Raw genomic sequence first — 27,376 nt, forward strand, 5'->3', positions numbered from 1 at the left:
ATGTGTTGCTTTCATATAGTTCTGAATTTTTTTATGCCCTTTTATGTCATGTGATGTAACCATTGAGTAAAGTACCAATCTTTCCTTACATATCGAATACATGTGAGTGAACACGTCTTTTTTTAAATTATTATTAAATGTATTTTTCAATATAAAATATCATGAATTTTTATTTCATTACATTTTGAGGCACACCACATGACATTTTACAGAATATCCTGAATTAATAATATCGCAAAGTCCACTTATCTATTTTAAAAGTCTTATTGATCTTGACACACATGAGGGTCTGTAGTGGTCTTCTCTATGGTGTAATTCGCAGGGGGATCCTTGTTGTTCGGACCACATGACAAAAGTTTTCGAACAAATAAGTTCGAAAAAAAAAAAAAAAGTTAAACTACATATGGGCTTTTTCCTCAAGGTTCTTTTGGTTTTTTTTTTTTTACATTTATTTATTATATCGGGTCACTTGTACCACCCTGACATATTTTAGTTTACATAAGATTGAACAAATTTGCCACCACTTTGCCAAAACTAAAAATGGCTACAAACTGTCATGTGTTGGTGTTGTGCATGCAGATTCATGTTGACTACAAGCAAGAAAACCATTATTTATAATCCGTGTGTGAAATTGTATACAATAGTGTACAGTATATTTTAATAATACATTTGTGAGACCACAATAAAGTGCCAGTAATAGACTGCATTTTGAGGGTTCGCATGGTAAGCAATGTCTTTAATGTCATTCTTACATAACCTTGCATATGTAATCCTAATCAAAAGACTTTTGATCACCGCGTCTCATAACAGAGTGCCGTCCACATTTTTGATAACAGCATACTGTTGTGAGATCAGCAGATTTACACAATTCACAGGGCTAGCGAGGTGTACAAGGTGAGCATGGGGGAACGACAGACAAACACATCTAAGCAGGGATGGAGGTACAGATCAAAGACAAGTGAAGAAGAAGAACAATAACGTAATTACAGGTAGGTGTAAGATCTCATCCTGTAATAAGTGTTACAGTGTTTCTACGAAGATCGAGTCCTTACAAGTACACACTAAATAAATGTCATGTGGAGACCAGCAGGCTATCAGCGACTCGTTGCGGGGAGAAAAAAGAGAATCGCATACAGAAAAAGAGGTCAAGGACAAGGAGAGAGGAATGGGTTGGTAAACAGAGAAAACAAGTGGATAAATACCCCCTTTTTCACCAAAATGATGTCAGAACTGGCTTAAAGAGTGAACAATGATGCAACTTGTTTACTATTATTTTATGACAAATTTTCAGAACATATATTAGCATTCAAAATCATCTGAATCGGTGCCATCAAAAGAAATATTTAACATAAAATTATCCTAATTAATGTCAGTTAAGTTTCTTTATATCACAAATAATACAAAACTATTTGTGCATATATATTTTAAAATCATTTCATTTTTGTTTTTTAAGAGTACATTCGAACACCCAAAGCAATTTGAATCATTGTATTTATGTCAAATTCACTGTATGCTAGCAATCAATTTGCCTGTATAAATAATTCAATTTTTATGAAAGTTTATTTTTTCTAATGAATTGCGAAGCATTTTAGCATCCAAAGTACATCACAGGTGATGTATAAGAGAAAAACTGACAACATGCGTAAACTGAATGCTTTATATATTATAATGGAAGGGGCATTGTTTGGTTTTACATTTGCATTAGTATTGAAAACTTGGACAAGTGACATTATCCAGGTTTGAAACAAGCAGGTTTTAGAGACCAACCAACTTTTTTCCATCCCAGAACCACCTTTTCTGCGGTGGAAGGGTTCCAGTTTGGGTATCAGCATCCTGTTGGTGGAAAAGGGGTAAAAGAGACGAGAGAGCAAGAAAGGGTCTGAAGTGCTGCCCTGAGGAACCAAAGAAGAGCATTGAGGGTCACAAAGAGACAGGAAAGATGGAATAGAGAAGAGAGAGGGAGAACGAAGGAGCAGACAGAGAGAGATAAGATACAGGTTCTAAGAAGACAGTGTAGAAGGGATAGACGCGTGCTACTACAGCTAGAAGTGGCTGATCTCTCAGTTATTGGCGTCTCCCGCTTCGCTGTCCTGCTGGTCGCTGGTCCACAGGGTGAGGTTGTCCCGCAGGAGCTGCATGATGAGCGTGGAGTCCTTATAGGAGTCCTCGTTCAGATTGTCCAGGTGGCCGATGGCATCATCGAAGGCTTCCTTGGCAAGCTGGCAGGCCTGCTCGGGTGCGTTTTGAATCTCGTAGTAGAAGACGGAAAAGTTGAGTGCCAGGCCGAGGCGGATGGGATGGGTGGCCGGCATACTCTTGCTAATATCGAAAGCTTCTTTGTAGGCGCCTTCGGACGATTCGACGGCAGAGGCCTTCTTTTCACCGGTGGCCACCTCGGCCAGGTACCGGAAGTAGTCGCCCTTCATCTTCAGGTAGAAGACCTTGCTCTCCAGCTGGGTTTCGTCACAGTTCTTGATGAGGTATTGGTCCAGCAGGCTGAGAACGTCTTGGCACACCGACTCCAGCTCCTTCTCGATGGTCTCTCGGTAAACACGCACCAGTTCCAATTTCTTCTCATTGCCATCCGCCGCCGTCTTCTGCTCAATGCTAGAAACGACTCGCCAAGATGACCGCCGGGCCCCAACAACATTCTTGTAGGCCACAGAGAGCAGGTTGCGGTCTTCATTGGACAAAGGCTCATTCAGTTCTGTGACCTGATGGTGCAGAAAACCAGATGTTGGGTCATTAAACGCAATTACAGTGCTTTATGTTCACAAATATTTGTTTGAAATTTGAACATTATGGTGCTGTACAATGGTGTCCCCACAAAAATCTATCTAGGTTCAAGAATAATGCACAATTTGTGTTTTCAAATATTTAGTAAATATTGTGTAAAAAAATCTAATTTTAGAGCACAGCTCATTTACCTTAATTAAATTGGAATGGCTTAAAAGACCTGTTTTCATCATGGAATAAAAAATGTTTGTTTGAGCTGGCAAACACCTGATGTTATTTACAGCCAAAATAGGTAGATATAAACTGATAAATGAAAAGGGTTAATGATCACTAATACATATATAACCACTGATATATCGTGCATTCCTAATGCAAAGTCAATGAGAAACTAAATAAGTTATGATCATATCAAAACAAATGAACATCTTTTCATTTATGATTAGTCTGATTGTTACAAATAGTTGTGAGGGGTTTTACTTTCAAACTGCAATATTTAGTTAATTAAATGTTTTTGTTGTTTTTTTAGACCCCACTGACTTTCCCATTTCTGAAAACCACAATTAAAAATTCCTTAATATTTCCAGGTTTTACATTATCATAGGAACCCTTCACCGAAAATGTCAATGTCAAACATTCAACGGCACAGTAATGACAATATCTAATCAAATCAAATTTGATTAGGTGATTAGGGTGATGTTGCTTTAATTAATTTAAGAAAAAAGGACCAAAAATACTGCAGAAATCAGCTGTGTCCTATTTGACCCATGCTGACTGACAGACTGACTGACTTTCATCCTTTGTGCTCGGATGTCAAACTAGACAGCTGATGCTGCACTGCTGGCTCACATATTGCGATTTATTTCACGATTACAATAAAACATGAGCTCATGAGAAATTTCAAGTTTTATTTGACTATATCATAAAATAAAAAGCAGCTCTATTGTTGTTGTTTTTTAATCTATTTTCTCTGAGACGCAAATGCACAATGGATGTGGATGAGAGTGTGATAGCGCCGCCCATGTTCATCCACTATAACGATTGAAATGCACGATACCGAACCGAAACCTACCATTTATTAGCTTTCTGTTCCAACACCCGTGCGATTTACCCGTTGATTACCTATTATAATATATCCTAAAGTTTAAATGCATATTTATTGTTTTTCTTAACGTTTAAAGGAAATGTTTATAGAAAGAAAATTCCTCTAATTACTTCCCGAACGCTTATGTCGTTTTACAACTGCACGACGTGTTTCCTTTTCAGAAAACGAAACGGAAGGTTGGGAAAAAAGATCAGTGACTGACAGTACCCATTCACGTCCACTGCATCTGTTTTCCATACAATGAAAGTGAATGGAGACTGAGCCTGTCATTCTGCCTAACATCTCCCTTTGTGTTTCAGGGAAGAGAGTGTATAATCTTTACTGGTTTGCAGCGACATGAAGGTGAATTACATTATAATGATTCCCATTTTAGGTGGACTGTCTCTTTAACAGCATTTATATATATATATATATATATATATATATATATATATATATATATATATATATATATATATATATATATATATATATAATGTGGGGTCCTGCTCGTGACAAAGGCGAGTGCTTCTTCAATTGCTTAAACAAAAAATGTAATCCAACAGGGAATAAAACAATAAATGCATCTGTCTTATATCGCAATCTTCTCATTATAGCCTTATTGTGCATGAATGCATGTATATTAATATTAATTACCCACCAGCTTCATCGCGGAGGCCATATCATCGTAGCGCTCCGCCTGCTCCGACAGACGGGCTCTTTGGATCAGTTGCTCTCTATCAGCCATCCTCTCTGGTCAAAGGCTGTCGGTTCGCACCGGGATCGGTCGTTTCTCAGCAGAACACACTCGGTTGTGAGAGAGCGCGCGCTCCGGACGGCACACAGTGCGCGAGCAGAATCTGGAGCAGCCGCACACGTGAGGGTGGAACGGAGAGCCAAAGGTTGAAGGTGCAGGGTTGTATTTTTCTGTATTGTCTATATATTTTTGTAACGCTTTCTTTCCCCTCCCAGCCCTCTATAACCTCCAAGTTACGCCCGATTCTTTTCTTCTTTCGTCTTTCGGAGTGCTGCTGCTGCAAGCGTCCTGTCAATCCCAGCGAACAGGGTGGAGGGGGAGATGGAGGGGGGTGTGCGCGCACTCGCTTCTATTTCAGGGTGACGTCATTTTCTAAAAATAGCCGCATACCCTGCAGCCGCGCACCTGCGCAGTGAAGTTTGCTGCATTGTTCAATGCAGCGACACAGCGCGCGTGCGCGTGATAAGCAACTCTTCCGCATTCAAATGAAGCTATGCTTCTGTCTGTCCAAAGGCTTAAGGGTAATGGGATGCATGAACTTTCCTCCTCAACAATGAATGTACAGACAAAATGCGTGGACTGGACTCTATTCAGTGAGAACAAAGGTCAAGTGTTTATTCCTAGCACTGGCTGATGTTCCTGCAGTGCTACTGCTGAAGACATGCAGTTACTGCATTTAAACAGTGGGGCTTAATTGGATCAACCAGACCATGGGGATAATATAAATAAAGTTGTATCTAATAGATCTTTGCTTTTGTTTAAGAATTCATTGTATGTCCCTTAACTAGTGATTTGTCTTTAATAACCAAAATGCAAAGGTGAAAGACCATGAATAACCATAAACATAAACATGTTTTTAAAATAAGGCATAGCAATAATGAACAAATTGATCCGATTATGTACAACCCAGTGATGGGTTCAGGACATTGCAGGCACATGTGCAGACACTCTGAAAACATATGACTCATCCATCTGAGTGTTTGATGATGAGGCTGTTTGCTTTATTTCTCTCTGATTAGATGATAGCAGCAGTACATTAGCTCTTAAAACAGAGGCAGTCTCTGTTTTCTCTGACACAGTTTTGCCTTTTCTTAAGGGGCACTGGCGTTCATTTTCTCAACACAGCTTTCCCAGAAGGTCACCAGTCGATTATCCTTGTTGGCACAAAAGTCCGTGAAATCCCGCAACAGGCGGTCAGTCAGTTTCTCGTCCCCCAGAACGCCAGTCCTCCAGGCTTTGGTCAGCATGGTGTTGTAGGCCCAATTGTAGCCCACTCGCTCCTCAGAACCAAACAGGCTCTGATTGGTGGAGGTAGCGGAGTTACGGCGCCGCCGCTGTCCACTGGAGTATTTCCTTTTTGAGTAAGGCAGCTGAAGAAAAACTGTACCTGGATACAGAGATAAACATTCCCAAGTGACAGTGATAACGAAAGAGCAAGAGGAAAAGATTGAAAGAATTAGTAAAAAAGTAGTAGTGCTAGTATAGTTTATACAGTTCATAAAAGCATGTACCTGTTACATGGATGTATTGAGGTTTGTTCTCTGATGGAAAGTTAAAAGCTGATGCTGAGAATTTGTCATGAACAAAGCCAAATCTTCAAAGAAGAAAGGAAGTTGTTTTAATGAGGAAAAACACCGGACCACTAGACCTTAATAAATAGATTTAACTAGAAATAAACTAGATTCACTCAATGAGAAATAATATTTCTATTCTCTCTTTACCTGGAGATTATGGCCTCCTGAAACAACTGCATTCTGTCCCAGTATGTCTCTGGCTCAAACCCTAAACGAGTACAGCAGTGCCATAATGGAAGATATCAAACTTTCACTTAACAAAAAATGACAACGGCAGTTCTAAATATTGAGACAAATTCTATGAAAGATGAACCATGAAATTAATTGCGATTAATCATCATATCATAAATATATTCAAAAGCCATTAAAGACCAAAACAGACTATTTACCTAAGATTTTTGCACTGAGTATCTAGGATATCACAGTGTTTAGCTTAGCAATGTGCAAACACCAAACAGAGACAATGTATTCACAAATATATATGGACTTCTACAACCATCACACCATTCAATCTGTTACTTTTTCTGTCCTCACCCTCAAACAGGTTATCACAGCCCTCCTTTAGCAGGCACTGGATATTAAGGGGGATAAACAACTGAGCACGGAGAGGGTCACCATATAGGTACGATGACAAAGCAAAGGGCACCTCCAACACAGGTACAAGCAGGAATCCACAAGATGCTGCCTTTCTGTGCCAGCCTTGCACCTGAAAAAGAAGAGTCCAGGGCTACAGGACTATGTCTCAACCTTAGATGTTATGTTTGGGCCTTTAGTTGGTAGTAGTTAACTACATGCATCTGGATGACTTTGCTTGATAGTCCTCGATAGTATAAACACCTCGTCACCTCATTCAGGGATTTTTGCTCATCCTATGCTTACCATTTCAAAGAGTACGGCTGCAGTAACAGCCATCCAGTGCAGCTTGATTTCAAACGCAGTATTGAGGGAGAAGTTGCCATGGTAATAGCAGCTGCACCATTCAGTCCGATCACTGCGATTGTTCACATCAACGTCCAAGGTGACTGTTTTCTGCTCTGGAACCGTGGCAGCTGAGAGAGGAGGGGCAAAAACAGAGCAAGAAAGACGGAGAGAGAGTAGAAATTGCCAAAAGGATGAAATGACAGAGGTCAGGCATAGAGTTATTAAGACCTTTAATGGGTCAATGAAGAGTAGTTGTGATAAAAGAGCTGGCAATGGCAATGGCAATTAGTGCTCATGACATCTGAAACGAAAATTGAGAATGAACTAATGATTCTGAGATCTAGGGTGATTTTCCATCATGCATTGTATTAAAGCCAAGTAGGATGTATGAAGCTTCTATGGCAGGAGAACACTGAAAGCAAATTCAGAAAGGCATTGGGTTGGAAGAAAAGCTTTGCTTAGGTTTTGGGAACAATGCAGGAACATCACTCATCCAGAAGCAACAGGACAGATGGAGGACAGCAGGAAGAACCCATACCACAGCACTACTGGACCACAGCCACTACTTTACAACATGCACTACTGGTGTACAAGACATCATTATAGCCCACCCAACACAGCGGTTTGATTGGTGTATTGGGGAATCAGTCCATGCTCTGATTGGAACAGCTTGCAAAGCAATTTTGCCCTGTTAGAATATATGTAACCATGCTACTTGTAGAGTGCATGTACTGTGACACCGATTGATGGCTAATTGGGATTGTTGTAATTGCAGAATTACAATCACAGTCTACAGCAATCAGTCAGAAAGGGAATCAAGCTGTTATCAACATGATTTGGGCATTGCGGGAATGAACAGGATGAAATAAAGGTGTACTACTTTTCTAAAACAGCATGCAGTGCCAGAATGGAGAAGAGTCACACAAAGTCAGATGCTTAGTTTTTCATAAGTACAATTTCTTGATGGAAGTGGCTGAATCAAAAGCAGTGTTTCCTGAGAAGAGTATGTTGTTGCAATGTTGATCTTTATATGTTAGTTGAGTTGCAGAAGTTTCCAATTGCGCATTGATGTTGGGTTGACTAGTAGATGGCATAGATGATATCTGAATGCTTTAGTAATATGAGTAGAAATGATTTGACTTTGCGCGACTCATTCACCCAACTAGCCTTCAAGAACTTTCGGGGGAGGGAGTATGGCATACTGCCTTTAGGTGCTGAGCATGGCTGCTCTGGGATCAGAGCCGGCTGTGTGTACCTAGCAGTGCAGCAGCTTGGCTGCGTCCTCCAAAGCTGCGGCTGAAGGAGCTATGCCTACTTGCATACGAGGCTGGCCGGCTGGGCAACCAGGGCAGGAGGAAAGCAGGTAAGTCACAGGGCCGACGTTCCTCCACAACAAAGGCCACCTCAAACCACTTCCTCTGGAACAGGGCGAAGTCCTCCAAAGCTGCAGCAGACCATACATTGGCTCCTGCTGGGGGCAGCTGAGTCGTAGGGGCTGCAGGGAGTAGATGTGTGTTTTCACGAAGGTTAGAAGCACCAAGACACAGTCATGCTAACAATGGGATTGGAGACAGTGATGCTCAATCTGGAGATCACTATGGATCCCGGTGGATCACTGAATTGTGTACTCCAGAAATTGCAACTTCTCACTGAAAATGAATGAAGTGCAGTTGCTTTGCAAATCACTGGCTGTGAATCTCCCTTGATACAGTAGGTTAGCAGCAACCTAGCACCTGCATAAACTTGACAACAATTAACCAAGTAATCTTGATAGATCAAGTCGATTCTTACCCTTCTCATTGTCTTTGTCGACAATTCTGTAGAGGTAGAACCCATAGACAAACGTTCGCATGGCATCACCAGAGGCATGCGTAATAAGACCTTCATCCAGCATTTTCTACAGGAGCATCAACAAGATGGTAAAGTTTTTAAATACAAACAGACAACTATGACTTTTGCAATGTTCTCAATTTTACCTGCATGATTTCTACTGCAATGCCTTGTGTGGCAACATTCTCCACAGTGCTGACCAGCCAATGTACAACCTCAGCACTGACAAAGCAGTTGGGAGGCAGGCCTCTCTGCTCTGGCAAAAGCTGCACTCCAGTGCTGCAAGCACAGGAAGTCAATTTATATCACACATGGGTGACATAATAGAACACTAATAAATAATGAAGGATTCAAAGACTCTCACGTGGGATGCTTAATGGCTTCCAGGATCTCCATTAGTGTGGACGATGAGGAAAGACTCAATCCACTGGATCCTGACTGCCCGCTGTAATGCGACATGAAAGTGGCAAGTTCTGATTTGAACATAGAGGAAGCCATGTTCAGACATGTTCGGAATAAGATAAGGCATTCTCTTACCCAGTCTCTGCACCAGTGCCTGGGGTTGGGTCTCCTGTGGCTTGGGATGTAGCTGATGTTCTCTCTCCTGGTTGGTTGCCTCCTTTGTCCATCAACCCTCCCTCTATGTGATTTGCTGAAACCTGTTCAGCTGGCAGCTAAGAAACCCAGTGGGAATGTGTCAAGATATCTTCATGCAAACAAGTTGAAAAAACAGCACTGCACAGGACTGAAAAGGGGTGCAAAATGCTGAGATATCTTCATGCTACCTGCATCCGGTGACTAGCAGGAATGAATCTTACATAGAAAATCCCCGGTACATGTCTCCACACATATTTTCTACCTTCCTTCCATATTTTCTGCATTCTTTGATGTAACCATACTTTGTAAACCACTCTGGCATTATTTAACTGATTTACCACTTTATTGCATGCTCGTCCATTACTGTGGTCTTATAAGGGTGGTATCATGTAGTAAAAAAAGCAAAATGTGAAGACTAGCTTTACTTGTTGGTCAGATGGCCTCTTCCCATCTGCTCCGGCCCAGAATTAGCTGCAATGTGGAACAGTTACTATATGCCGCTAGACAAAAATCTGGCTAGGTGAGATTAGCAGCACTCTAAATGTGTTCAGGATGTGAAGTGAGATTAAATTTAAAGTGCACATGCATTCTTTCATTAGACAACAGGAGTGATGCAGTCTAGCACTACAGTGGAACTCTTAGTGGTTAAGATGTTAAATGAAGCGATTTTATGTAATATTGATTATGGGTACACAGACAAACAGGAATGACTCTTCATTGTCACGCTGACTACAAAAACACTAGATAGAAACAACAACCTTCACATTTTAATGCCAGTGAGAGGTTGGACAAATACACAGGCATGCACACATGGTTTATACGCACACACGCGCATTGAGAGAGACAGACGGCTGCCACAGAGCAGAGAGGGGGCAGTGACTGACCTGAGAGTGACAGATGTAGGAGGAACGTGGACTACGAATGAAGTCCAAAATGAAGGCAGCATCCTGTCAGCATTTTAGGAGGAAAACACCAGAAAGAGAGAAAATAACCCCCAGAGATCAGAGCAAGAACAAGGCAGTAATGGAAGAGGAAGAGGCTAAGGTCAAAAGAGCCAAGGAAGGAGCAAGAAAACATAAACGCAGTGCAAATAATATCCATGATTCAATAATAAGACAACAGGAAAACATGAGCTAAATGAAGGAGGAATTAAAATGAATTAAAAATTTGAATTGTATAACACTTTTATGCAACTAATCAAATATTAACTGAATTAATTAGATTAACCCCCCGATATTACATTATTGTGGCAATTTATAGTAGTTGCATTTAATACTAACTTTTAATTCTATTTCAAACACTATGATCAGTCTTTAAACCAAGCAGACAAAGGTGAAAATTACACAAAAAAGCCAGCAAGCAAAACATACTGTATAAATATAATAGCTCTCTTTCACACTCAAAAAGCACAAAGAGGCACACAGGAAGCCAGGAACTACACAACAGCACAGTCCATTCGGCGGTCTGCCTTGGACTCTCACCTTACGGGGGCTATCGACATAGGTAGTTGTTAGGGCAACGCTGGCAGCATCACTGAAAGGACCACATGATTTCCCAACATGCTGAGCAGCAAGCTGCTGCTCTTCTAAACTCCTGCAGATCAAAGACATCTTACCAGCATTGGAAAAAAGCCTGGAATCTCATGCATTTTATAAAACTCTTACCATATGCGTCACTAGATAAAAGTCTCAAAAAATCTCATTGTTTCTGGCATTGCACAAACACTTGTTTCCCATTGATTTAGCATTGTGGTATTTATTTAGTTTGGTTTGCGGTTATCTGCCTGCCCAACTCACTTCTGTGTCTGATCCAACTCAAGGAGTGCAGATAGGGCAGAGGTGCCTTTTTTGCCCACAGGGGGCGCTATAGGCTCCGGGTTGTAGGATGAGAGGGCTCCTGTTACCTGCAGACCTTTAATGGTAGCTCCTTTCTGTAATAAACAGAGCAGCTGTTATTGTATAACCCTGATGAGTGGTTCTATCCCTTTTGACTCATTGTGCTTATCCTGTTAGCTGTGAACTTACGCGGATAATTCGATCAGATCGGTGACGGCGACGGATCCTGTTCAGGCCTTCCAAAAAGCGGATAAATCCATCCAAAAGAGACCAGTCACCAGTGCCAGAGAGGCCATCCCGCCCTGCCCCCATTCCGTCCCCATACACATCCCAGTGACCCTCACCATCCGCCACTCGCTTGGCTCCGCCCGCTGGCAGCAGCAAGAAGCGCGTGCGCCAGAACTTCAGAGAGTCAATAAGACTGTGGAAGAGAAAGGAATGGGATTTTATGGACATCTGCCTTTTTTTCGCGTCAGAGCCATGGTGTTAGCAAAGCCACTTGCCTGAAGTCCTCTGAACCAGCAGAGCAGATGTACTGGTCCAGGTAGTTCCATTTGTACTCCTCTAGACGCTCGTGGCTGAACTCCACCCAAAATGGCAAAAAGTGGGCGTCTGCATGTGGAGGGCACAGATTGTAGCTATACTGAATCTGTGTGGATTCATAAGGATACCTAAGGACACACAAAACACATTTGTGGGCATTTCTAGAAGAACAAATAACGTACTGTAAATCGAAACCGAATGACTAAGAACAAACTAACTTTGGGAGGTAACGGGTGACAGTAATGATCTTATCTTTAAGGCAGACTTTATGAAAGGTTCTTCCCATACTGAGCCAGTAAACAGTCTCCTCCTCCTCTGGTTTGCGTCGAGACACCAGCCCTGAAAAGCACACCTTTAAATCTCTTACCTGCATTACAATGGAGCATGATTTTAAAAAAAAAGAAGACTACTCAATCTTTCAAAGGGGAGTGCAGTAGAGGATGTACCTCGGGAATAAAGGGGACTGCTGCTGAGGGGTGGGGCTATAGCTGGCTGTGGCTTCTTGTTAGCCTGTACAATGATCTGGTAGCCTTGCATCAGTCGTTGACAGATGAACTCTTCAAACACCTGATGGGCCATCATCACTGGAGACTCATCATCACGTCTACAGAAGATTAAAGGCATTCATTTTGGACTAAGATCTTCAATATACAAGAAATCTATAGTGGGGTTCAAAAGTATGAGAATACTTGAGATAATTTTGCATTTTTCTAGGCAGATAAGACTCATTCTCAGTGATTCGTTGTAATAATAAAACTTTTCTTTTTACATAATTTTTGTTTTAATTCTTCGATTGTTGGATTTTTTTGTAGAATGTAGAATCATGACTAACAATTTAATGGTAACAAACATGATTATTTAAATGGATGAAATAATGGGGGATGATGGCTTTAACGAACCTTGGAGCTCACAGCAAGTCAGTCTTTAAAGGTACAAAGGATACAGTTAAAATCAATTCTCCTATGGAGAATGTTAATGTCAAGATTTTAGGGCTGGATCATTATTGCATTGTTTCTGGCATGTTAAATTTATGGCAACGATGCTTTTAACACTTACCGATGCATTATATAGCTTTTTATTTCTTAAACAACAATGTCAGAAGATGTTCCCATGTACATAATCCAGAATGACAATGGCAAGATTTATCAGGCTTAAATTAGGAAAGATTGGCCACCACACAGTCTTGAGTTTAAACCTATTGAAATTCAATGTGATGTGCTGGAGTAGACTTTACACTGCCTGTCCAAAAAAGTTGCACACTCTAATATTAATATTAATATTTCATTGGAGCACCTTTAATTTAACATTGTGCTTTCATTATGGCATTTTCGAAAATGTCATATAACATCACATTATTTTCACCAAGAGTTAATAAGCATGCATTTTTGGCCGAGATCTTGGATTGACATTTACAAAGACTTTCAATGGGGTTAAGCTCAGGACACTCAATGGGAAATAAATTCAAGCAAGAAAATGATTCCTCATGCTCCTCAAGTAAGCCGCTCTTTCGCAGTTTGTGGCCAATTCATTTCGACATTGTCATCCTGGAATATGGACATGGGTACATCTTCCAACATGGTTAAGAAAGGAAAATCTACCCACTGTATCACGTAGGATAAATAGAATTAATGCACAACATACAGCATGCCAGAAACACATTTATCAGTGCAATAATGATCCAATTCTAGACTCTTCATTATCTGCTTAATCCAAACAGAGATTTTTTTAAGCATATATACACAACAGTATATAGTGCATAAAATACAAAAGCCTTTTTTTTGGACCTATACCACCTAATCCCTATTGTCTTTGTACCTCTCCAGGTCAGTGTGTGGCAGCAGGTCATAGCAGCCCTCTGTGTAGTCATTCTGCAGGGTTTGGCGGTCAGGAAAGTAATCGGTGGTGAGCGGGAGGCAGGCGGGAGTGGTAAGGGACTTCCAGTCCACCCCAACCGTGCAGCAGAAACTAGGCACTGTCGGAGGGGCAGACAGCAGCAGGACTTCAGGGGCACCCCCATCACACACACACACAGCGTCCAACAGCGCATGACACACGTACCACATGGACGTAACATTCATACACATTCACACGTAAGGCCCGATTGAAAATTAGCAGACAGATTGAGAGAGAAAGAGGCAGAAGAAGAGAGTGGGAACCATTCCAGGCAGACACATACAAGACACAACAAGGAGAAAGTGGGAAAAGAAAAAGGAGTGTGTTACCATCATTGTCGTAATTAAACTGAAATTACAGTGAACACTACATGCAAAATTAACATGCACTAAAGGCACTGTGAGCATCGTGATATCACTGATGAGTAAAAAGTCTGAACGGCCATCTGTACATCAACATCAACGCATGATTGACAGAAAAGATGACCAGAACTTGTAGCATTCAGGTAAGGCATGCGTGAGTGTGTGGCAGTGTGATTTTACATATTCGTGATTTGTGATTTTATTGAGGGTTACAAAGCTTGTGAGTGGGAGGGAATTGAAGTTTGGTACTTGATTAGTATAGAGAGAAAGGGGAATGTTGGAAATAGAGAAATCCCCGGGGAAAGTGGTACAGTGAGAAAACCAGAAATCCCATTATAATCTGAGGTGGAATTCACTAAGAATAAATCACGCACAATGCTAGCAATGTTAAGTTATCGTTTTAGCATCTTATTCAGTTTCACTGTCATTACACTCAACACATCTTTTTCTGTCGGCGATCTATGTTAGAGGAGTCTTATTTATAAATATCAGTAGTTAATTAAAATGCTAGCTTAGCCAACACACTAACTAAATAATCATTAAATTCTTATTTTGGAATATCACTAGCCGAATAGCATGCTAGCTTATCCTATGCCCCTAAAATGAAACAAATGTTCAAAATTTGTGAATATCATTAGCTGATCAATGTGCTAGTTTAGCCTACACCCTTCATACTCTAATGGAATGGGTGTTCAATTCTTATATGTGAATATTAATAGCCAGTTAACATGTTAACCTACACCATATTGGAACAAATGTTCAATCCTTATTTGTGAATATCACTAGCCGATTAATGTGTTAGCTTAGCCTACACCCAAGAAATCTCAACTGAACAAATGTTGAATTCTTGTTTGTTAATATCTCTAGCAATTAGCAAGCTAACTTGGCTTACACACTACTGCAACAAATGTATAATTCTTATTATTGAACATTAATGGCCAACTAGCATGCTAGCTTTACCTAACCCCTTTACACCATAATTGAACAAAATGTTTGATTGGACAGACAAATTCGAAACAAACGCTCAAGTGGCGCAACTGTTTAGTGAATTCCCTCAGAAGTTCTGGACCACCTTTTTCGCTCATTAAACTTTCACCCATAAACAACACAGCCACTCAATTATGATCTATAGCAATGGCTCGGGATACCCAAACAACCTTATACAAAGATAAAGAACAGAAATTCCCTCAAAGGCACACCTGATTTGAGGTTACTAACCCAAAAGTGTCAAAATCAAAGGTACAGGCTAAGACTTAAATACCTTAAATCATTCAACAATAAATCCCAGCCTTCCCCAATCAAATATGAATGTATTTAAGTAACTGAACTAACAAATGTATATTTTCTGGGGGTCTATATGTGGAAAATTTTCCTTTGTGTGGGACTCAATGGATACTGAAGATGTGATTTGTTTTCTTCAATGATGGGGAAGAACTCACTCGGATCTCGACTGGAGTATTCCTCAAAAGAACCACGGTTCACTGGTGTTCCTATGAAAGCAAGAGCAGTAACAACATTAACTCATCATCTGGTTTCAGAGAGAACAGTCATTTTATGATCAAATATTGTATCATAAATAAGTGGTAAAACTAAAAACTAGAGTGGCCCCAAGAAGTGTCCACTGGTCATACTTAATAATGCATTAATGTCATTTAGCAGATAATTCTGGTTTCTCTCACACCATTCTGGTTTCTTGTCAATGGCATTAAAGGGACAGTTCGCCCAAAGATGGCAATTCTTTCATCTTTACTCACCCTCCACTTGTTCCAAACTGTATGAATTGTATTTTTTATTTTTGAGCTAAGATATTCTGAAGAATGTTGGTAAGACAAAACAAGCCAATGGCTGCCATTAACTGTTTAGTGCTTCTTCTGTGCTCAGCAGTAGAAACTAATACAGGTTTGGAATAACTTGAGGCTGAATATATGACATTTCTGGCTGGACTATTAGTTTTGAGTAACAAATATTGACAAATTAATTAATAAAATTGCAATTTCAATTCATTTCTTAACTCATAATTGTACCTTTAATCACATTAACAAAAAGTCAGTAATTAAACTGATTTGAGTCTTAAAAGAACCTAAATGGACTGGCTCATGTGAATCATTTGCTGCATGTATTATGAAAGTGAAAAAGTGAAAGTGAAAGTGACGTGACATTCAGCCAAGTATGGTGACCCATACTCAGAATTTGTGCTCTGCATTTAACCCATCCGAAGTGCACACACACAGAGCAGTGAACACACACACACACTGTGAACACACACACACTGTGAACACACACCCAGAGCAGTGGGCAGCCATTTATGCTGCAGCGCCCGGGGATCAGTTGGGGGTTCAGTGCCTTGCTCAAGGGCACCTAAGTCATGGTATTGAAGGTGGAGAGAGAACTGTACATGCACTCCCCCCACCCACAATTCCTGCCGGCCCGGGACTCGAACTCACAACCTTTCGATTGGGAGTCCGACTCTCTAACCATTAGGCCACGACTTCCCCTTTAAATTGCTGAATTGCTGCACACAAAAAAAAAAAAACATTTTTTGGGACTCAGACTACACAAGTTGTGTTTGTCTTTGATTTCCTACTAAGGACCAACTCATATAAGTTGATTCATCACATTGTATGTTTTTGATTCGCTACAAAGAACCAACTCATAAAAATCATCTGTTTGGGAATCAGACTATAGCAGCTGCGTTGTATATTTTTGAATCTCTACAAAGAACTGACTCCTTAGAATCATACATTTGGGAATCAGACCTTTTCATGCTACACATTTTTGATTAACTACAAAGAATCAGCACCTAAGAATCACTCTGACATTCATAAACTGTATAAATATATATTTTAAGGGCCAGTGTATAATAGTAAGTCACCAGTGCTGTTGCTACTAGTTGGGCTTCCAGAGACATTATCAGGAACTCCCGTGATATACAGTCCATTCTCTCCTGCATGACGGGATGCGTTCCGCTTGCTAAAACACACACATTTACACCAATATTAGTCTCTAGCTTTATCACATTGGTACATTTTCCCTGTCCAAATAACCTCTTACTCGTGTGCGTGACTGACCTTCCCATAGCTTCGTGATAGGCCAGTTCCAGCAGTTCGGCGGAGGTACGAGCCGGGTCCCTCTGCTCACTGCCCTGCAGCTCTGCCATGTTCTGTCGTGTCTGATGGTGAATCTGGATTGCCTCTCCAGAAGGACCTTGAACATCCACACAATTTCATGTAAAACATGTAGAGAACAGACTCTAGTTTAGCATTTATCATTATGCAGTACTGGGATTTGTCTGCTTACAAAATGTAGTCTGTTACTGATTGCAAATTACATGTCAAAAATGAACTTTACACATTCCAGGTAATATAATCGGACTACTTTTAGATTACTTTTGGCCTAACTTGTTTCTCCGATTGATTTAAATAGGATACTCTTGTACCATATTGATATAAAAATACAAAGAGAAAGAAAAGATATTCCATTTGTTGTTATTTACATTATTTAACTTCAGTGTTTCCCAAACTGGAGTTCGTGAAGAAACTGCAGGGAGTTCATGAGTTTAAAGAGTTAGTTCACCCAATGATGAAAATCTGTCATTAATTACTCACCCTCATGTCGTTCCAAACCTGTAAGACTTTTGTTCTTCTTGGGAACACAAATTAAGATATTTTTAATCAGGTCTGAGAGCTCTCTGACAGCAAAGATATTCTCAAGTATTTTTTTTTATAAACAATCGACTACTAGAAATCAGTCATGCAACCCCTAATTCATGTATTCAATAAAAATTCACTTTAGTCTGATTACGATTACTTTACAATGTAATATTATTAGGGCCGGGACTCGATTAAAAAAATTAATCTAATTAATTAGAGGCTTTGTAATTAATTAATCGAAATTAATCGCATTTTAATCGCATATAAATATTTGACCTGAGAACAGTGAGAAGTATTTTTTTTTTCACATTTTTAGTATACCATTGAATAATGACTGAATACATAAGCTTAAGAAACAAAATATTGTTTATTTTTGTTCAACCAAGTCTAGCAGACCAGTGCAATTTTTGCCATGAAGTGTAGCAATAGCATATTTAGAAACAATTTAGAAATAGTACATTTCAGAAATTCAGGAAGCTTATAGGTGCTGGAACCTTCTGTGAAGTGTTTTTTTTAAAGTAAAACACAATACTGTCAATTACATTCAGAACATTGGAAACCCTGACTATTAGAAAACATCTCTCTGTTTCTTCAGAGGCCATAACATACTAAGTCCAACTCTCAATAACCTTGGCCAAAACAATAAAGAGTTCAACATAAACTGTTGCACCAACAAAATAATACATAGTTCAACATAAAGTGTAAAGTGTAAAGTCCACGCTAGCTCCAGTATAATAGTTGGTGCTCCAGTATAATCGGTCCGCCGAAACTCATCCAGTGAGAAACGTTCCGCGGTGCAAAAATAAGTTATTAAAAATGCGGGAATTTTTTTTCTGTTATTAATTAATCTTAGTTAACGCGTTATTTTTTGTGTAATTAATTAATCTCAATTAACGCGTTAAAGTCCCGGCCCTAAATATTATCTAATCACGAGTACTTCATTTTTGGAATCTGATTACACAATCCAGATTAGATGTAATTGGTTACTACCGAGTTCTGTCATTATGCAAAACATTTGACTACAGAATACAGATGCAAGTACTTCACATGTGTATCACTTACCCACAGGAAATGTGTGCATCCAGCGGCGGCGGTTGGAGGTGAGTTTCATTGGCATGCGTGAGGGGGCGAATGGGTTGATGAGGGCCCTCTGCGGCGTGTAACCGCCCGGCCGTATGTGCAGGGTGGACTCAGCGCTACCCACCATGAAGCGGCCCGGGGCACTGGAGTCCCTCTGGGATTCTACCATCTTTTCTAGCAATTCTGCAATGAGACAGACAAGAAGCAGCAAACATCAACCAGATGTTTCAGTCTACATCAACACACAGGTGCACTCTGATCAGTTCTGTACCTCTTGTGCAGCTGGTGTACCCCAGGGAGCTGCTGATCTCGTATTGGCCCTGAGCCGGGCGTGGGATGAGCAGGATGTTGGAGATGTGGCTCAGACTGTCATCTGATGCCAGGCTCCTCTGTTCTTCTGGTCCTGTAAGCCTGGCTGGGGGAGAGCTGCCTACTAAACCTCCACTAACATCTGTTGAGCCCCAACTTTTCCTGCTGGCCGACTCCCTCTCCCGACTCGACCTGACACACAAGACCAGAGGCTAAATGTATAATCTGTCATATAAATTGATAAACTGGTCAGTATGAAAACTTCAAGATCTTAACTAGTGATGCACCTTAAAATCAAAACATTGAAACCAGAATTAAAGTGTGCATTAAGCCTGAAAACCAAAGTTATGTAATAATTGTATATAAACATTTAAACTGCACAAAGGCACCAGGAGAGAGGGGTTACATTGGTGCCGTGACCCGGTTGGGAGTGTCTTATGAAAGTTGAGTCTTTGTTTCATATCAAAAGTAGCAAAACACAAAGCTTATTGTGAGTGACAACTGGATTATATCATTTTTTTAATGTTTTATTCACATGTAACCAGAAAACGGCACAGACTAATAGATTAATCAAAATAAAGATACATTAAAATCAAGAAATCGATACTGTCAACCCAGCCCTAGTGTCCATACAAAATGGACACTGACACGCTGTCATAAAGCATCTTATCAAAGACACACACTAATTAAATATCATCATTTCTGTCAATAATCTCAACCATCCAAAAATGTATTCAATTAGTTTTTTATATTTAGGGGTAATTCTGGTGCATCACTAATCCTAACATGAAGTGTCTTTCCATTCAGAAGCTCAAAGCAAGAGGATTTGTTACACTGCAGTCACAATTCAAGAAAGGGTTCAACCAAAAAATGAAACACGATGACAGGATTTTGATTATTTTAACGTACCTAAAGTTGGTGGACCTCTGGGCTCTGGAAGGTCCAGGAAGCCTAAAGACCTGAGCATCATACGCATCATAGTCCACCTGGATCGGAAGGCTGTTCTCAGCATCTTTTGGTGAACCAAGAGCTGAGAAAGACAAATACAGCTCAAGTCAGACACAGTAAACCATTAAACAATCTTGAACTAAAATACAAAACTTACTAGTGTCCTACTTACAGTGTTCTTTGCTGCTTTTAGCTTTCTCAGCATGAGCCTTAAAATAAAAATAAAAACATCAGAGCGACAGCAGCTTCATTAGCAATTTTACAAACATTAAGTCGTTCACACATTAAAAATAATACAGTCACAAGGTGTTGTGAGTTAAAAGTGCAATATTTCTAACCTTTTTTCCAGCCAGCTTGATCCGTGGTGTAAAACAGCTGCATGAGTTCTGGCTCTTTGATGTGTAAAAGCTGTAGAATTCATATTTATTTACCAATGCAGTTGCATTTTCAAACACTTTATCCAAAATCCAAGCATTTTTCAAACTCGGAAACAAAGGAATTCAAGCACTCGTACGAACCCTTATGTAGAATAAATATCAGAGATTCTGAAAAGTTTATTACCAATATTTTGGATGTACTTAATTCACACAACAAAATTGATGCATAATATACACTGTTTGTGCTATGAACATGAGTGATGTTTTATTGTTCTCTTTTTAGCAGTCAATATTTTGTTAAAAGGATGAATCTAAGCCAACATGACTGAGACTTAAGTGTTGGCTCCTTTAACTTGCTACCGACCGCTAGGTGGTTGCTGAGGTGTACTGGGTAGTTGGTATACCCTAGCAAACACCTAGCAGTCAATAGCAACAACTCTCAAATCTCACCTGTGGTTGATCCAGTGAGGAAGATTGTAGTCATCACCAATTCTAGAGTCTCCATGCACTGTGCGGTTATGTAACTAATAAAATTATATAAAAAAATGTTTTTTCACTCTATTTAGAAGTATTAAATCATTCATATCTGATTGTATGCTCAAATGCCAAACCTAATATGGTCTTTACCAACCTTGAAGAGTGGAACAGCGTGGAGGGGTTGTTCTCCCATGCACACCAGATCAACACCGATGCCTGTTGGGAAGAGATCATACCATTAGCATCCACCGCTCTGTGCTACAAGACAAACAACGAAATGTTCAGCACCGACCGTTGTCAATCATGCGCTGTTTGGTGAGGATCATGAGCAAGCGGTCCACCTCGAACACACCCACTCCTGGAGTAATGACCACTGACATCTGGCCCGTGCGGTCAAAGTTACGGTTGATGTAGTGCTTATCAAAGACTGAAAGACACAAAACAGGACACTGATATCAGGACAAACAGCTTTACTGAAGTGCTGTGGGACTTTAAAATAAATGTGCAATTACAAACCATTGAAAGACAAGTTGATAGCTTCTAGATAATTTCCCTGAGCAGCAGTGGAATTGTGTCCGCACAGGAATCCATCTGCAATAACAAAAGACATGGACATAATGTCTTAGACTGTTACACTTTCAATAATGCTATTTTCAACATTGATCAAAATAATAAATGTTTCTTTAGCATCAAATCAGCATATTAGAATGATTTCTGAAGGATCATGTGACACTTAAGACTGGGGTATCAGAGGAATAAATAAGCATTTTAATTAGGGCTTTCAGTCGATTACTTTTTTTTATCTAATTAATTACTTGTGATGTGTTGATGAATTAATCTAATTAATCGGGGGGAAATAATTTGGCTGTGAAAATACCCCCAAAAGAACAATTAAAGCTATTTTAAATTAGAAAATATTAAGCAGACAAATAAAAATAGTAGCTTTAAAAAGAAATATTTTATTTGATTTAACATGAAATTTATTACACATAAGGCTGCAGCAGCCTAACATCAACTATGGAACACAAGACAATTTAAGAAGCATCTTAGTTTTTTTTCGTTCATGGAATTAAATTCACTGGTAACCAAAACAGATTTGTTACAAACTGTCTTCAAAATACCTTCTTGTTCCACAAAAGACAGTGAGTCAATTATGTTTGAGTAAATTATGACCTAATTAAAGTCCCCTTCTAAATAAGAAACTAAAACTGCCAGCAGGTGGCGGTAATGTCTTAATGACTCATTAGATTCTTCAAACAGCTCTTCTTATAAATGAGCCTTTGAGACATTGTTTCACACCATTCGTTCAAAACGCGGATTCATTTAGAAACTAAATACGGCCCCAGTGTCATGAATTTTAGGGCATAACTGCATTTATGGAGTTGTTGCCCTGCATTATATCTGTCAGCACTCAACTGTGTGATATGTAAGATGCGTTAACTGCATTAAAATATTTTAATCACATAATTTTTTCATAACTAATTCATTTAGTTAACGGGTTAAATGGTCAGCCCTAATTTAGGGCTGGGCGATATATCTAACGATATGATCATCTAATCAGTAAAGCTGCTTCCGTGATCACTGCTAAAATCACCATCACCTGCTTATAATTGGAGTGGCATTTAATAGACAGAGCCGTAGATCGCTGACAAGCTACGCCATATCGCGTTCATTATCGAAGGCAATTCATCTGGGATAATGAACGCGATATGGCGTAGCTTGTCAGCGATCTACGGCTCTGTCTATTAAATGCCACTCCAATTATAAGCAGGTGATGGTGATTTTAGCAGTGATCACGGAAGCAGCTTTACTGATTAGATGCGCATGATCATATCGTTAGATATATCGCCCAGCCCTACCCTAATTTGAATATACAGTATATTACAATAGAAAACATTGTCATTGTAAATTGTAATAATTTTTCACAGTATTACTTATTATATACTTATAGTGTATATATATATATATATATATATATATATATATATATATATATATATATATATATATATATTAGGGGTGGCACGGTTCAACTTTTTCATTGTTTCACAGTTTTAGAGTCACAGTTTCGGTATGGTTCGGTATGTGCTATGTTAATGGAAAAATTATACTTTCTAATAAAAAAAAAAAAAAATAAAAAAAAAATAAAAAAAGAAGCAGAAGAAGAATCTATCCAACTACAAGCAACAGCACAAATCAATACAATAGAGTAAAGATTCAAAAATAAGCAGTTATATTCAGTTTTTTTTTTTTTTAGGCAGGTCTAGCATAAGTTTTTAGGTACAGAAATTGAATAAAGTACAGATCTCATCTGTGCGCACGCGCTATCAGCACCCGGTTGATGACGGAATAAATGACTGCTCATAATCGGGCATACGGCATTCACATTGATCAAGAGTGAATGATTTGTCCAGTGTTTTTTTTTTCTCCTCATTGCTGTTGTTGAAACATACATTAACTAAACCCAGTTTGTTTTACGTGCTATTTGTAGCAAACCATATTACAGATGCTTTGTCAGATTTAAGTTGAACAGCGCTCCCAGCGTGTGCTGAACCGTGCGTGGTGAACCGAACGGTATGGTTTTTTTTCAGCGAACCGTGCCACCCCTAATATATATATATATATATATATATATATATATATATATATATATATATATATATATATATACTGTATAACAGGACGCATACGCACCTGCTCCTTTAAGACGCACAAGCACTGGATATTGTATGAAGAGTTTTTTAATGGTGATGAGCAGAGATGTCCACTCATCACGCCTTTCATTCTGGGCGACCACCCTGTAAGAGAATGAAAATAAGGACTGCTGCTTCAACTATTACAAAGCTGCCATTGAGAACTTCAGACCTGTAGAAATCCTCATAATAACGTCCCTCGTGGTCTTGACGGACTGATGCTCTTTGGAGCTCTGGGAACTCCTCTACATAAAGAAAGATACTAAGTCAATTATTATTATTCAAATCATATGACCAAAGCACTGTTAAAATATGAAACACTTACCCAGTGATTTGGCAGAGTAGAAGGTACGAGAGAACAGCACTACTGTAACCTCATGGCTGCAATTCTTCTCCTAGAAAAATTTATTAAATTTTACAATCCAACAGTGTCATAGTCAGCTATATTGTGCAGATAACATTACTGTTAAATGGTAAAGCTGACACTCACCTTCCATTTAGCAAACAGATCTGAGAGGAAACCGTTGACAGCTTTCTCAAAGTAAAGATCACCTGTGAATGAAGACAGCAGCTTAAAAATCCTGAAATAATCGATTTTTCTCTTCAAATATACATAATGGTTAAATGGTCTCTTTACCGTAGATATCAAAGTCCCACATCTCACAGCTCATCTGAATGAATATATAAACCATCGCAGAGGTGGATCGAAACACCACCTAGATGGAGAAAACATGGAGAAAAATTTTTTTTTAGTGATGGATAGTAAAACAAACTGAATTTCCAAAGAGACTTTCTCACCCTTGTATCTTCACTAATGTAGCCACAAGTGACCTTCTCTCCTTTTACCCACAATTCACTGGCCTGGGCCCTGAAACCATGATAAAACGATTATTTAGTTAGACGTACACTATTGTTCAAAAGTTTGGGTTCAGTGAGATTTTAAATGTTTTCTCTTATGCTCACCAAGACTAGAGTAAAAACAGTAATATTGTGAAATATTAGTACAATTTAAAATGTTTACTATTTGAATATGTTTTCAAATGTAATTTAATCCTGGGATGCAAAGCTACATTTTCAGTATCATTAAAGAGGTCTTCAGTGTCACGTGATCTTCAGAAATCATTGTAATATGGTGATTTGCTAGTCAAATTTTTTTTTTTTTTTTCTATCAACGTTGAAAAAAGTACAGATTTTTGTGGAAACTGTGATAGAAAAGGAAAAAGCGTAACATTTTACATTTCTTTACGGTCACTTTGGATCAGTTTAAAGCATCCTTGTTAAATAAAAGTGTTCACTTCTTTCAAGAACTGACCCAAAACTTTGGAACCGTAGTATTATACATATACTTCTGACGGTAAAATACTTAAAATGACCAATCAGAATCAATCCAGACAGCCTGTAATAATGGATGTTGTTACCTGATTCCTGCAAACTCTACTTTCTGTGTCACATACGCACATGTGCTCACCTGAAAGATCATCATAGAGACATCAACATCACTACAAGACATCAAAAATGAACATCCCATGCAGATTTGAATCTAATCTCCTCACCAAGCTCTTCTTCAGTCTCCACATGTCTCCTCGTCCAATATACTGATCTTTGAAGGTGAGCTCCACCAAATCCAAAGTCACTTCCTGTAAATTTCAATGGAGCATTTAGCTAATACGGTATGATGAGTGGCTGTGCTATATTGTACATATAGTCTTTAAAATTAAATAGTAGGACTGTGCAATAAAGTGTATTTCTGTATAAAATACCTTTGGGTCCACAATATTGATGATGACGTCCTGGTAGGCGCGAAGTTTGAAGGCCTGAGCCACTGTCTGATCTACACTGATAGTTTCTGTTTGCGGGAAAAGTGAAAATTAATTTAGAAAATGAACACCAATTAATAGTTACTAGCACAGAAGAACAAGCGCTAATTTAAAACACACCTTTCTGCAGGTCTTCTTTCAAACTCTTGACCTGCAGCAGCAGAGGACTAAGACAAAGACAGAAAGTATAAACCAAATTATTATCGATGCATATATTAATATACAGATTAGAATTTTTTTTTTTTTACCGAACTTAACCCAGAAGGACTGTAAAATAATGTGCTACCAATGTATCATGCAAAGTACCATACTCTATAATATAGAAGACAGCATTGTTATTTTATTAATAAATTTAATTTGCTTTGAATTAGATATTTTCTGTTTTGTTTATAATTTTAGTTAAAGTTTTGGTAATTTATTGTATGTTTTGTTAAAAATAATTATTGCTAATAAATATATTTTATTTAAACATCTGATTTCTCACTCACACACACACACACACACACACATATATATATATATTCATTACAACTTTCATGTTAGATTGTGTTGTAATATATATATTTTTTTAATTATAGGATGAAATGTGACATTTTTATGAGAATAACCAGAAATTATATTAGTTATTATATATATATATATGTGTGTGTGTGTTTGTGTGTGTGTGGTTTATATAGGTTTTATTCATTTTTATTAGTTTTTCAGTTAGAAAAAAAAACTGTTCAAAAATGTATTTTATCCAAGTAATTTATTAAATTAAATTCAATTAAATTAAATTCAAGTTTATTTGTATAGCGCTTTTTACAATACAAATCGTTACAAAGCAACTTTACAGAAAATTATGTTTCTACAATATTTAGTAAATATTTAAATATTAAATATTTTATTTCAAGATTTACATACATTAAAGCATTCCATGTAAGATTTCATTTTCCATTTAACCGAATTATGACTATATAGTTTTTCCAAATGATTTTAGAATGAACTGTGACGTAATTTGACGTGACATGTCCTGAAATCAGCAGAAAGCTCCTCTCACCTGTACTCATCATTTGGATGAGCAATCTCAACAATATCCCCCAGTTTAACCTGAGGAAAGACTTTAGGATTCATCATCAACTCATCATCTGTGGAGAAACACAAGGATGTTAAATGAGCCACCGTCATAAACTAAAACCAATGAAGTATTAAGAACATTCTCACCACTCCCTCCAAAACCCCTCTTGTGCACCACAAGTTTGTAGGACTTGTTTGCCTTCATGGTAACAGTCGCTATAGTCTTGATGTACAAATCAGTAACATACACATTTACAAACAAAGAAATATCCAGTGCTGAAGCAGTCTGCAGAATATCAATTCTTTCATTTCTGCAAACTTCAAGTCGACATGATATGCAAAAACAAAAGTTTTAAATGACGTTCAAAGTGCTTAAAAACAAAGACGCGCAATCACATTCTTGTTAGTCTGTCATCCTCCAGTTTGTTTACAAGTCGCGTGACTCTGCTTTTGATCCCAGAGACAACGCTCTGCAAAACTTCTTCTAATTGTAAGGCACGGGTTTATTAAATAGAGGATCCATATTTATTTATACAGTGACAACGCATATCTTAACTTATATCTACCAAAAAATAATGCAACATTTGTACTGTTTTCTGAACTAAACGGACAGTGTCTTCTTCGGGTTTCTAATAATAGAGATAAACAGCGCCGCCTAACGTATTGGAGATTAGCGGTCAGGTTTAGTAATAATATAATACAATAAAATATAATATAAACACTTTTAAGTAAAGATTTTACCATTTCAGAATGTATGATAATGTATTTTGCTTTATTTGTAGACAAAGCTCAAATAATAGTCTACAAAGTCTAGCCATCTGTTACACTTCATGATCATGT

At 38.6% G+C, this 27,376-nt stretch overlaps 2 protein-coding genes across 15 annotated transcripts; both read right to left on the reverse strand.

The window, feature by feature from the left end:
* Positions 1-706: 706 nt before the first annotated feature.
* On the reverse strand, positions 707-4,915 carry ywhah (tyrosine 3-monooxygenase/tryptophan 5-monooxygenase activation protein, eta polypeptide). Its single transcript, XM_052567006.1, has 2 exons — positions 4,479-4,915; positions 707-2,714 (listed from the first exon to the last, which is right to left on the reverse strand). The coding sequence occupies exons 1-2, from the start codon at positions 4,563-4,565 to the stop codon at positions 2,061-2,063; spliced, it is 741 nt and encodes a 246-aa protein (XP_052422966.1). The 5' UTR covers positions 4,566-4,915; the 3' UTR covers positions 707-2,060.
* Positions 4,916-5,553: 638 nt separating this feature from the next.
* Positions 5,554-27,170, reverse strand: depdc5 (DEP domain containing 5, GATOR1 subcomplex subunit). Of its 14 annotated transcripts, none has more exons than XM_052566992.1 (42): positions 26,684-27,170; positions 26,520-26,607; positions 25,601-25,647; positions 25,424-25,509; positions 25,217-25,300; positions 25,082-25,131; positions 24,462-24,531; positions 24,301-24,379; positions 24,154-24,215; positions 23,989-24,058; positions 23,836-23,908; positions 23,665-23,768; positions 21,487-21,561; positions 21,263-21,397; positions 21,125-21,186; positions 20,944-21,017; positions 20,455-20,524; positions 20,289-20,325; positions 20,078-20,198; positions 19,131-19,360; positions 18,842-19,042; positions 17,198-17,333; positions 17,002-17,099; positions 15,569-15,619; positions 13,690-13,873; positions 12,321-12,478; positions 12,093-12,213; positions 11,835-12,002; positions 11,521-11,752; positions 11,293-11,426; positions 10,978-11,089; positions 10,381-10,443; positions 9,437-9,573; positions 9,264-9,344; positions 9,046-9,178; positions 8,861-8,966; positions 8,325-8,564; positions 7,028-7,197; positions 6,683-6,854; positions 6,296-6,356; positions 6,086-6,168; positions 5,554-5,961 (listed from the first exon to the last, which is right to left on the reverse strand). In XM_052566992.1, exons 1-42 carry the CDS (start codon positions 26,739-26,741, stop codon positions 5,666-5,668), a joined length of 4,812 nt encoding a protein of 1,603 aa, XP_052422952.1. In that variant the 5' UTR covers positions 26,742-27,170; the 3' UTR covers positions 5,554-5,665. The 14 variants fall into 14 exon arrangements, with proteins under 14 accessions (XP_052422952.1, XP_052422956.1, XP_052422953.1 ...); XM_052566996.1 differs by having other exon boundaries at positions 8,385-8,564; positions 13,690-13,846; positions 26,684-27,164; XM_052566993.1 differs by having other exon boundaries at positions 13,690-13,846; positions 26,684-27,164.
* Positions 27,171-27,376: the final 206 nt, after the last annotated feature.

The sequence above is a fragment of the Carassius gibelio genome, chromosome B10 (assembly GCF_023724105.1).
Source record: "Carassius gibelio isolate Cgi1373 ecotype wild population from Czech Republic chromosome B10, carGib1.2-hapl.c, whole genome shotgun sequence".
Lineage (NCBI taxonomy): Eukaryota > Metazoa > Chordata > Actinopteri > Cypriniformes > Cyprinidae > Carassius > Carassius gibelio.